The sequence below is a fragment of the Panthera onca genome, chromosome D3 (genome assembly GCF_046562875.1).
Source record: "Panthera onca isolate mPanOnc1 chromosome D3, mPanOnc1 haplotype 2, whole genome shotgun sequence".
Lineage (NCBI taxonomy): Eukaryota > Metazoa > Chordata > Mammalia > Carnivora > Felidae > Panthera > Panthera onca.
Window position 1 is genome coordinate 48022125 of NC_138350.1, and position 12580 is coordinate 48034704.

At 42.6% G+C, this 12580-nt stretch overlaps 1 protein-coding gene across 4 annotated transcripts in view; it reads right to left on the bottom strand.

Annotated features, from left to right (window-relative positions):
• Positions 1-12580, bottom strand: part of KCTD1 (potassium channel tetramerization domain containing 1) — a 186812-nt gene that overhangs the window by 20757 nt on the left and 153475 nt on the right. For 3 of the 4 annotated variants that reach the window (XM_060613496.3, XM_060613497.3, XM_060613494.3), the window contains exon 3: positions 1545-1689. The exons of the other annotated variant lie outside the window; for it this stretch is intronic. In XM_060613496.3, the coding sequence (XP_060469479.1) occupies positions 1545-1689 (145 nt within the window). The remainder of the gene's footprint in view (positions 1-1544; positions 1690-12580) is intronic. 4 annotated transcript variants of the gene reach the window in all.

A 12580-nucleotide genomic window follows, 5' to 3' on the forward strand; every position in this document is an offset into this window, starting at 1 on the left:
TTTCTGGAACTTTTGTGAACTTATGAGATAGTGCTTTGACTTTACCTTTTTATCAAATGTCTCTGTGACAACTACCTCAGGGCCAGTTACTGATATTCCTTTGTTTTCCCACTGATCGAAATACCACCTTTGGAATACATCAAATCCTTTATACACACATCTGTTTCCAGACCTGTTCTTCTCCATTGATCTTTTTGTCAATTTCAGCCCACTTTTTAATTACTTTTTAATTTCAGGATCACACTTTGTAATTACTCTAGTAGGTTCTGATGTCTGGAAGGACCCACCCACCACAGCCCACCATTACTACCATTATTATCACCTGCAATAATTTACTTGGCTATTCTTTTTTTTCAAACACTTATTTATTTTTGAGAGAGACAGAGACAGATATATAGAGAGAGGTAGGGTGGACACTCGCGTGAGCTAAGGAGGGGCAGAGAGAAAGGGAGAGACAGAATCCCAAGCTGTCAGCACAGAGTCAAATTCGGAACTCGAACTCATGAACCTGAGCTGAAATCAAGAGTCTGATGCTTAACGGACTGAACCACCCAGGCACCCCTATTTAGCTATTCTTAAGCTTTGTTTCTTCTACATAAACTTTATATAAATGGATCAAATCTCATTGAAAAAAAAATTTTTGACTTAAGTGGGTTTGTGTTGAATTTATAATTCGGGGACAGGTGACATCTTAACAGTATCGAGGCTTCCCATCCAGGAACACAGAATTTCCCTTCATTTACTCAACTCTTCTTTGATACTTGTATGTAGCGATTTACAGTTTTCTTAATTAGACTTTGCCCATTTCTTGTTAGGTTTATTTCTAGGTATTATAAATTTTGTTGCTTTGTGAGTGGTACATTTGTCTATTATATCTTATGATCGGCTCCTGCTCTTCTGTAGGAAAGCTATTGGTTTTGATTAGGAAATACTGACCCTGAATGTAGATGCCTTAATGAGTTCTTCATTAATCCCAACAGTATTTAGTGGAGATATTTTTAGAGATATATTTAGAGAATATTAATGGCTGTAAAGATTACATTTTTGTATATTTCCTTTTAATATTAATACTTTCTATTTGTTCTTCTTGTCTGATTCCATTGTCTACAGTTGCCAGCACTATGTGAGACTAACAGTAACACTTGTTACTAACTTCGGAGAGAACAGTTCGAAAATTTTACTGTTAAGTATGACGCTCGCTTTAAACATCTGAGACAAAAAGTCTATTAAGATAAGGAGGTTTCCTTTTATTTTCTACCTCACTAAGTCTTATCAGAAGTAAGCGTGGAATTTAATCAACTTATTTTCAATGTGTTCAAATAAATTATAATTCAATCTTTAAATAAAATCAGTCCTCCTTTGGTCACAGAAAACTTTAATGACCATATACTCTATTTCACGAAGACAGTATAACCATGTCAGAGACCTGTGATGCCATTAGAGTTGGTATATGTTTAAGATGTAAAAGCTGAAATATGTTTTGGGGAGCGCATCAAAACAAATCACATATTTATGCTATTGGTAATTTAATGTGAATCCCTCACCTTGAAATCATCAGGAATGAGGAGTTTTGATGTTCGTAGAAAATTCAAGATATATCTGAACATCTGTCCATCTCTGTCAATGAAATAATGCTGTTTGAGACTGTCCAAAACAATGGGCTCTGTGCCATCAAAAAGTCTTCCGATTCTGTGGTAGAAAAGAGGGAACAGTGAAAACAATTAGAATCAATTGTTTGGCCACTAAAACTAAGAGCTCCCGTTTTGTGTCACTGTCAAAGGTAGCAGTTTCAAAGATGGCAGTCAGGAAAAATCACCCGTTATGTAGTTATGGTTCTCTGAGAGGTGCTGGTCCTTGCTTGATAAATATTTCAGGACCAGACAATTCAAAATAGTTTCAGGCTTTCTCAAGTAAATCCTTTTATTCACTGTCTGTTACCTGTAAAGAAAATGTCCCTGACATGGTGATTATGGCTAAGTGCTGTCACAGTGATGGAACAGCATGTCTTTCCCCTAGGTTACTTAAAACCACCTTCTCGGCTACTTTTAAAAAATGTCATTGCTCCAAAGTGTCTCTTAAACAGATTCTACGAGGAAAGCAATTTTGTTTTTAAGAAACCTGTTTTCTGAGCTTTCCCCACCCACGAATCACAAACTCTCCAAAAAGAAAGGAACGCCTATATGTGAACACCTACATTATAGAAAGGAATCATAGAAAATATCACTCATCCAGGAGAATATGTTTTCCATTAACAATATACAGTCTAGTTTCTTAAGTCTCAGCAAAAATCATTTGTAACAGCCAGGCATCATTATAAAAAATAAATAGTTGACCATCCCCAAAATATGACCTAGTTCTGGAACATGAGTGGCTATGGGTAATTTTTAAACACAGGAATCCACGATATATTTCCCCCATTTACAGAGTTAATATTTGAACAGTGTGCTACAGTTAAAACAGTCTGCATCCATTCATTATCATTTATCCCTTTAAGGATGGCTGAATCTACATACTTTGGTACATATTCAGTTAGTAGAAAGTGGCCACATCTGGACCATGAACAAGTAGATGGCTGGCTAATGATAAACAAATATCCTGTATCAGAAAATAGAACTTACACACTAGAAATCACTTCCTTGACCAATAGGTGCATTGTACTTTTCATTAACAGTGTAGGCAGGCAAATGGCTCCAGTTTTTAATGAAAAGCTTTTCTGGAACTCACAAACTCTACCTCTGATTTGGAATATCATCTTACTGCTTTGAAGACAATTTTGAAATCATAAATGTTCTAATCTTACGCTGAAATGTGACAGAGGTAAGGGTGAATCAATAATTTCACCCCTCCTACAGTACAACAAACCAATCAACAAATGGAAAAGCTGCTCCCCCTCCCTCCCAAAAAAGAAAGCTCGGGAATTCGTTTCAATACAAATCTTTTGAAGATAATTAGAAAACTCATGTCCTACCTGGCGGTAGTAAGTGCAAAGAAGAAAGCAACTAATCACACTCAGGTCGTATTTCTAAAACTCACTATATTTTTCTCAGCTAATGTTTTTGTCCAACTTTCCATGAATAGAGGGTGATTCACAATTTCTTCCTTCCACAATTTTATCCAGGGTGTGGATCGCAAGCATCCCAGGGTTCTGACTGCATGCAACCTTGTCATTCATTTCCCATTAACACATCAATCAAACAGGCTACATAAAGAGGCACTGAAACTCAAATATACTTAGTCGATTTTTTTATAGTGTTTCTGGGACAGTTTGGTGTAGGATGGGAATGAACGAAACTTGTTTGCTTATTATCAGAAGATTTATTCTTTATTGTTAACGTGATAAATTTACAGTTGACAAGGGGAAGAAAAGGGAGTTATATTTATTAACTGCTGTCCAGGTAGCTTGCACTATCCTTAGCACTTTATGTAATGAATCCATTATCCTCCTTTTACAGATGAAGAAATAGACTCAAAATGATGAGTAACTGGCCCAACTAGTTAAGTAGCATTGGGGGATTTGCACACTGTCTGTTTGATCTTAAAGGGGCCTCCCTACAATGACTGGAATGAAAAGAATTACCACTATCGAAGGAAAGCTTTTAGTCTAGAGTTTTTATTTTCTATCTTGTTTGTTCAGCAAGAGCTTTGCAATGAAATCTAAGTGTGTATATTATTTTTGTGGCCTGAAATATATTAGTATCAATGGCTGCGAGCCACTTTAGTAAGAAATGAAAAGTTAATATTTTATTCTTAAGTAAATCCTATGCTTTTTTTTTTCTTAAGTGTTCATTTTCAAAATCTAGACCTGGATGTACCCTGGCACAGAATGTGTAATCAGTAAGTCTCTACCAAGTGAATGAGTATAAGGAAGAACGGAGTGGTGAGGAGAATTTGGCTCGGTCCTTTAATAACTGTAACCTGCCTGTATCGACTTCTCTGTATCTCCATTTCTCTTATAAAATGTCTGTTTCTTTTATAAAATTGCCCCTTTTCTCGGGGTTGATGAGAACATCAAGTGGAGTTATGGCCCGCTCAAAAAGAACTCACCAAGAGAAGGTATCCTAAACTAGCAAACAAAAATTTCTACGAAAGCAGATCGCGGAAGACAGCAGGTGCTACAAGGCACAGGATTCGCGGGGCCAAAGAACCAATCTGGGCTGAAGGGTCTCGTTATAGACCTTAGCCAGGTGGGAGAGACGCGCCATCCAAAAAAAAGGCTTTTAGGTTGTAAAAACCCACCACCTCTGGCAGATACAGAAAACTGGACACAGGTGCGATCAGAAGCACCTTCGCATTGGACGTGGCCCAAACAGGAGACGCAAAGGAAAGAGCTGGAGGGAAATCTGAACAGTGACCCAGTGTAGTCTAGGGAGGTGGCCGCGGCCCCTGGGCGACGCAGTGGGAAAAGCAGGGTCTCCAGGCCTAATTACTCAAGACGGAAAAAGGGTGAAAGCGGAGGAGGGAGGGCTGGCCTCCACCAGGCGGGTGAGAGCGCCCCCAGCAGGCCGGTGGAACCTATGGCGGCCCAGTGGCCCAGAAACTTGGCCGCCAGCTGGCGCTGGATCCGGGAGGGTGCGCATGGCGACCCGGAAGAGGGAAGGGAGAGGCCCGAAGACGGTAGTAAAGCCCGCCCGGCCCCGCTCATGGCACAAGCCGTGTGGTCTGAGAGCGAGCTGAGAGGGAAGGGGCTGTGGAGAGCAGGGGCAGGTTTGTGGCCTGGAAGAGGCCCTGAGCCGCACCAAGGCACATTCCTGTCTGAGGAGCAAGGCCTCTCCGATAAGAGAGTCCCGTAGGTGATGCACCAAATGTTAGGAGTAGTAAAGGGCAACGTTATACTGTTGACTTTTGCTAACTTTGAAAGGAAGCACGTTCTGAGTTGTGAAAACAATGTGGAAGGGCAGGGCGGTGCCAGGGATCATAAAATGGCGTCCCAGGGTCGGGTTTGAATGTGCGGTGGAAAAGCATTGTTTGGCTAAGCAAATGAGGGGGAAATCGGCACAGGCTGTATTTCTTGTGGACGTATGAATGGAGTTACAAATCAAACTGCAGTGATTTGTAAACTCTGGTGCCTGAAAACTATGTGGAACTGATTACAGTTTACTAACCTTAGAGAACATTCCTGTTTTCCAACTGACCAAGACCAAGTTGGCTCCAGGTGATGTATAGCCGCCCTGTGTGTGTGTGTGTGTGTGTGTGTGTGTGTGTGTGTGTGTGTTTAAAACACCCATTGAACCAAATAGCAATGCTGAGAAAAACTTCCTTCCACAATTGTATTTTTTTACATTTCTGTTTTAACATTTTGTTTTGGACAATTTCAAATGTAGGGCAAAGCAGAGAAAATTATATAATGAACCCCCATATATCCATCCAGCTTCAAAAAGCTATCAATTCTTGATCAAGCTTGTTTCACCTATACTTCTATTGCTCCCTCTCCCCCACCAGAAATTTTATAGTAAATTTCAAACATCCTATCAATTTATCTGTAAATATTTCATTAACTAGTAAGATGATAAAGTTTCACTAAAAATATGCATTAAAATGAAATCTATTTCTCTTGCTTTTTAATATTAACATTCTGTTGATTATTATTTATGGAACCAATAATGTAGGATCCAATCTCCAAGGAAATTAAGCTCCTTTTGGTATAAAGTCAGTCTGGTTCCCCTGTATGGCTTCCCCTCTCTCTGGAATTAACGAATGGTCCAGCGTATAGGTATAGAGGTAAGGCCTAATATACCTGACTTAGTGTGAATCAGTCACTAAGAATTTATTTTTTGTGCATTCATTCATAGGACCTGGTTTCTTTAATTTACTGTGCCTTGGCTCCTTAAGAATTTCCTTTTATTGTTCAGTCATTCAGTTACTCATTTATTCTACCCATGTTCACTGAGCTTGACCATGTGAAATATAGGGAAAGCAGTGGTAAATAAACCACACATTCTTTCCTTTTGTGGAATGTTAACAGTCTGTGGGGCTGGGAATGCAGATCAAGCGCAGTGTGTCACTGGGGGTGCAGAGTGGGCTATGGGGAGGGCACAGGAGGTGCACCCGACTCAAACTTGGGGGAGGCATGGAGGAGAAAGAAAGTTTACTGGAGACCTGAAGGACAAGCAGAAGTGGGCCGAGTACTGGGGTGGCAGGTAGGGTCAGATAAGAAAGGAGAGAGGGTCAGGGAAGATACAAAGGCTTGAAACTAGAAGAAACCTGGCATGCGATTGCTTTCCACTGGGGCAGAGTCCGACCGACTGAAAAATGAGGCTGGAATGGCAGAGTTAGATCGTGAAAAGCTGTATAAGCCAGGTCAAGGAGTTTCAATTCGGTTCTGAGGTTGATGGGGACGGATGTCAAGCTATGCTCTCCAGCAACGTTAAGGAAAAGAGCAAATTTGTAAGTAAGACTGAATGAAAGAAACACTGTACCTGAAGTCACATCTCCTCCAAGATGCAGCTTGGGGCTTATCCAAATCCTTTCTCCTCTGCGTTGCTTTTGACTCTGTTATTTGCATATAGCAGTGGTTCTTAACCCTGGCTGCACACTGAGATCACCCAAGGAGCTTTTAAAAAATATTGCCAGCTATTCTGATGTAATTTCTGCTTAGAGTTGGGGCCCAGGCACCTCTCCAAGTCGGTCTGATGAACAGCAAAGTTGAGAACCAGTATGAAGGAGGATGAGCAGAGGCTAAAGAGGAACAAGTCAATGTTGTCGACTCAAGAGGCTTCCAGTGAGTCATTCTGTCAATTTGAACTGTCACAGCACCTCTTCTTCAACAGCCAACCACCCTTTTAGAAGGGAAAGATCTCTTGGGGCGCCTGGGTGGCTCAGTCGGTTAAGCGTCCGACTTCAGCTCAGGTCATGATCTCAGGGTTTGTGAGTCTGAGCCCCGGGTCGGGCTCTATACTGACAGCTCAGAGCCTGGAACCTGCTTTGGATTCTGTGTCTCCTTCTCTCTCTGCCCCTCCCCCACTTATGCTCTGTCTCTATCAAAAATAAATAAATGTTAAAAAAAAAAAAAAAAAGTGAAAGATCTCCAGGGTGACCTAGATCAACATCCCATTTTACAAATGAAGAAACAGAGTCTCAAATACATTAATGCTCAAGGATGCACAGCTGGCTAGACACAGAGCCGAACCCACCATACTGTCCCTGGGGTAATAGGCAGAGGTCACATTCAAGCCTGTGGAGGACAGCTGCTCTAGTGGTAGTTACTATTTATTGAATTGTACTATGTGCCAAAGAGTGAGCTTGCTGTTTTACGGGCTTTATCTCATTTGATTTTACAATGATCCTATGAGATAGCCATATTATTCTCATTTCACAGATGAGGAATCTGAAGCTCAGAATGGTTGTCACTTGGCTTAAGTTACAACCTAGGTCTGATTCTAAAGTCTGTGTTCTCGACTACTAAATTATAATGCCTTTTCATGTGTAATTTCAAATAAACAAACAAAATGACAATAACTCAACCACTTTCCTTGAGAAATGCATAATTTTTTATAGTTCAATGGTTTGCTCATGTTGCATGTTATTCCAAGAAAATTTGGTGATTATCAACTTTGCAGAGACACTAATTTGTTTAGTAGTCCTGCTGCAAAAAGTTGAGGCTCAGGGGCTTGGTGTAGACCCACGGAGTGGGTACCTTAAACTCAATCGAACCAAATCACAACACTGCAAGGCTTCAGAGATGACGTCCAAACTCATGTACGACACGAGAGGGCATTCAAAGGGATGGGAAAGTGAGGATTCTTAGGACAATGGAAACTTGTAGGAAGAAGAATTACGCCTGAGGTTCCAACTCCATTCAGCTTGCAACTCTTGTGTTCCCTTATGTGCTGTGTCCCTGCATCTAATTCCGACACACCCCTGCGGGATTTGTCACTTTACAGCTAAGGAGGGGGTTCCAGCCCTTCCAAGGCTCCACACAGCCAATCCTCCTCGTGCCGCCTGGTGAACATCATGTCACATCAAGCACCAGGGTGTGTAATGCGACACCGGGCCCTGCTTTACCAGAGGTGAGCGGACTAATCCCTTCTACTCTCTGGACCCAGAACACACATGGTAATTACACAGACAGGGAGGCGGTAAAAGCATTCCTCTGCAGTGGCGGTGGGTCAGCTTGCCCAGGGAGGGTGGAGGAGACCCCACCCGGGGCTGAGAACAAAGCGCCGAAGACAGACCAAGGGGTAAAGCTGGTGCGAAGAGGGCAGGACAGAGGTTGTTGGGCGATTTCACCCACTAAGCGCCCCCCTCCGCCAAGAAATGCCTTTTTTTTTTCCTCCACTCCTGGGCTTCCAAGCCATGGAAAATATGGTTTGGACTTGAGGAAAAGATTTCATTTAGTTTCTGGTCCAGATTTATTTTGCTGGGTAAGAGATTCAGAGGCAACTTGCAAATTACCCCTTTTAGCGTCAGGGGGTGGGGGGTGGGGGGTATTTTTAAATGGTAACAGTGATGCCTACTCATTGTTGAAAACCGGAAAAGAGTAGAGGACGAAGAAGCAGCAAAACAGAAAAACAATCCGCCACTAGTCTACCGATTCGTAGGCCGTTACTTTTTAAAAACTTGATTTAAAGAGTATTTTTCTTTGAGTGATTTTGTTTCCAGAAGCACCTGTACCTGCATACTTTTTTATATCTACTATTCCAAGTTAGTCTGTTATGTTAGTAGGTAGTGTCTAACTACTCCAAGTTACATTCCCAACCAAGTTTCTGTCCCAATACTTGAAAACAAAGGAAGACGGCAAATGTGGTGGAGGGCTGGGTGAGGGTGTGTGTGTTTGTGCTCACGCGATCCTGAGTGTATGGGTGCGTCACTGCAGGTGAAACCGAGACTCAGGACAGCAGAGGGGAAAGGGCACATGGAGAGAGGGGCCGGCACTGCAACCAGTGAGGCCTCTTCCTCTCTTTTGCTGAGATGGGAAAGCAGGGAAACAATGGTGCAAGGGAAGAGACACGCTAGGTTGATATCTGACATCTGGACCCTTGGGAGTTCAATACTGTATTCTCTATATAGGTAGATATAGATATAGATATATAGATATAGATAATTATATAGATATAGATACTTAAAAATTTTTTTTAAGTTTATTTATTTTAGAGACAGAGAAAGAGAGAGAGACAGGGGAAGGGGCAGAGACAGAGGGACAGAGAAAATCCCAAGCAGGCTCCCCACTGTCAGCACATAGCCTGATGTGGGGCTCGATCTCACAAAGGGTAGAGATCGTGGCCTGACTCAAAGTCTGACGCTTAACTGACTGAGCCACCCAGGTGCTCTTTTTCGTATACGTTTTTAAATGTCCATTTAAAAAAAAAAAGTTTCTCTTTAAGAAAAAGGCGAGGGGGTGGGGGACGATGCTGGGTATTATTACGTTTAAAAAGAAGGAAAAGAAACACCAGTCCACTTACTGTTTTAGAAGCCTGAATTATCATAAACAGTGTTTAATTTGCTTAAAGTATTATAACTGTTAAAAAAAAAATTCTAGGAAGAGTTGTTTATAGTTCCCACACGTGGGAAATTTCGTCTATATTTCATGAACACAGATACAAATTAATTCAGAGCTTGTTATAGAAATGGACAGAAGTAATTTAAGAGAAGGGAGAAAATACCTTCTTGGTAAGAACAAACAAAACAAATTGTATCTACTTATGGGGAAGTAATGTTTCCAGTACGGTTCCCTGAGGCAGCATCATTTTCTTAAATGATACACAGAACTGAAGAAAGCAGGAGAGAAAGGAAAGGCCAGTTTAAAATACAAGAAAAAGCTTATGAGCAAAACAATTGAGTAGCCGGCATTTTGGAGAACTGATCATTGATGGTAATGCTGAGGGTCGAGGGGGAGCTTGGGGCCACTCAAGGGGCTGCTAATCCTATAAAACTCTCATGAGTGCCCTCCAGGACTCTAACTAGAGATTTCTTTAAATTCTGAGTTACACTGACTGCTAATTATGAAAAATGTATTATTACAATTTTAAAACCCAATTTAAAAACCCACCAGAATTTACATAAGTAGGCTTTTTATTTCTGCATTTATTGACTGCCTACCATATTCCTGGTGCTCTGCCAGTCCTCTTAAAATGAGCAGGATGCAGTCCCACTGGGAGTCAAGGAAGGGCAGAGAGGGATCTAGCCAACCTGGGGCAAGCAGGGAAGGCTTCCTGTAGGAGGCAATGACGGTGTAGAGTTCTAGGGATTACTAGGTATGAGGAGAAGGGCACGGGTGCTTAGAAAAGGGATTTCAGGCAAGAAGGAACATGAGGGGTGAGGTAGGAACCCAGCAAATGAGGAGCACCTCTCTCCAAGTGTGGAGCTGAGTAGAGCACGTTAAGGGCGCCGTTCTTCACAAGTTTCAGCATGGGTGCTTTCAGTAATCTTTCAGGAGTCCCCGGCACGTTCAGCTTTAAACTCACAGACCTGGGTTTGAATCACGACTTTGCCCTCTTTCAGACTAAATCAATGAGGTTTTGATTTCTTCATCTGAGAAAGGGGATAGCACCTCGCCCAAAGAACTCTCATGAGCCTAAGAACTCTGGTGTCTGATAAGAACTACACTTCCTGAGTGCTCACTAGGTGCAGGACACGGTATTGAGGGCTCACAGCAAGCCCTCAAGCAAGCAAGCAAGCAAGCAAGCAAGCAAGGTGGATATTATCACCGGCCTTAATGGACAAGGACACTGCAGCCGGCTTCTCGGCGCTGAGGCCAGAATTCACACTCAGGCAGCTGGACTGCGGACCCCAGCTCGGAGCTGCTCCGACCGCCTGGTGGTTGCTCCACTCTTGGCAGAGCGCTGGGCCCACCTGGCGTGTGCTCAGGAGACGCGGACAGATTTTTGTCCTTCGGCGGTAGTGTGCTACGTGGGCCAAAGCAGGATTCTGACTGTACGCGAAATCCTGTTGTGCATCTGGAACTGGAAGAAAACCTTTGCGGTCACCTGGTCCCGTTCGCTGGTTTGAGCAAATGCCTGCTTACAGATGATTTCTAGACCAATCTGCTATTTTTCCAAGATTGGCCCAGGATCAGATCATCCTAGCCTCCCCTCCCTCGGGAGCCCGCTTGGGTATTTTCGGCTCACACGGTTTCTGTTTAGGTTTCCTCCTGCTTGTTATTTGGGCAGGCAAGCATGCACATGTGCACACGAGCCTGCCCCCACAGCCCACCCCGCCCTCCTGCCAACAGTCTGTTCTATATTGGGAGGTATTTTTGACACTCCTTTCTTCTAGAATATGTTTTCCATTTTATAATAATAATTACGATCCAGAGAAAAGAATGTCATAATAGCTGATGTTCTTTGAGTTTGTTAGACACGCTGCTAAAAACTTTATGGATTATCTGATTTAAACCTCACAACAACTCCATAAAGTACTCACAAGTAGTATTTTGATTTTACTGATGGAGAAATGGGAGGCCAGAGCCATCATATAACTCACTGAGGGTCGCTGCGCTCTGCAGGCTCTTTTCCCTGCGGCCCGAGGGCCAGCCCACGCTAGGTGCTGTCCCTGACCCTCAGGGGCTGTCTGTCCCAGAAAATTCATCCCCCTTCCCGCTCTGGCACCTCCTGCCAGCCTTCGTTCACCTTGTAGTTCCATTCTGATTTTGTTTCTAGTTTCTTGTTATACAAGCAAACTCTCCTGCATGTGTTCCCACTGACTTTAATGTTTTTGAATGACTATTCTTTTTCCCGGGCTTCTGGATATTAGCACACTTAACGACTGAAGTAGTGCTTTCCTGTATGATGACACATTCCAGATTCGTCCCTCTGTGCATCGATCTCCTAATAAACAAACCGGACTTGGCCCCTCCCATGTGACTGTAGCCCCACTCTGTCTGCCACACTTTGAGATTATCAGTGACGACAGAATACGGAGGGGAACCTGTCCCACACTATTGGAGCTGGCTTACAATACGTCATAGTGGTCACTTCAAATAAAAGCATCGTATTAATTATATGCTACTATCAGAGCACTATGACAAAGCCAGATGTTTCCATTTTCAATTTAACAGTTTCTTCCTACTTGTAATGGGGCCAGCAAAACAGCAGTTTACAATGAAGTAGTACAATATTCTGTTTAGTACCCGTAAGTGAAAAGCCAGAGGCTTAACACAGTGCTTAATAAAAAAGAGCAAGGGGTGTCTGGGTGGTTCAGTGGGTCAAGCATCTGACTCTTGATTTTGGCTCAGGTCACGATCTCATGGTTCATGAGTTCGAGCCCCATGTTGGGCTCCGTGCGGACAGCACAGAGCCTACTTGGGATTCCTTCCCTCCCTCCCTCTCTGCCCCTACCCCATTTTCTCTCTGTTTCTCAAAACTAAATAAACAAACAAAAAAAGAGTATGGTGAGGTGGGTAGATGAGTGAAAATGACCAAATTATTCCATCCCTGCATGTCTTCAGAGTGACGAGGAAGATTGAAACCCCTGTCAGAAACTAGGCTTTAAGATGACAAGGCCAAAGGGAGGAGATTTAGCCTCAGGACTGTGAGTTACGCCTCTACAGAAGGAAAGAAAGCTGCAAATTGGACAAGAGTACTATTTACACAGCTTCAAAAGTACACAAACATTGTAAAGAAAATATAAAATGTCCACACTACCT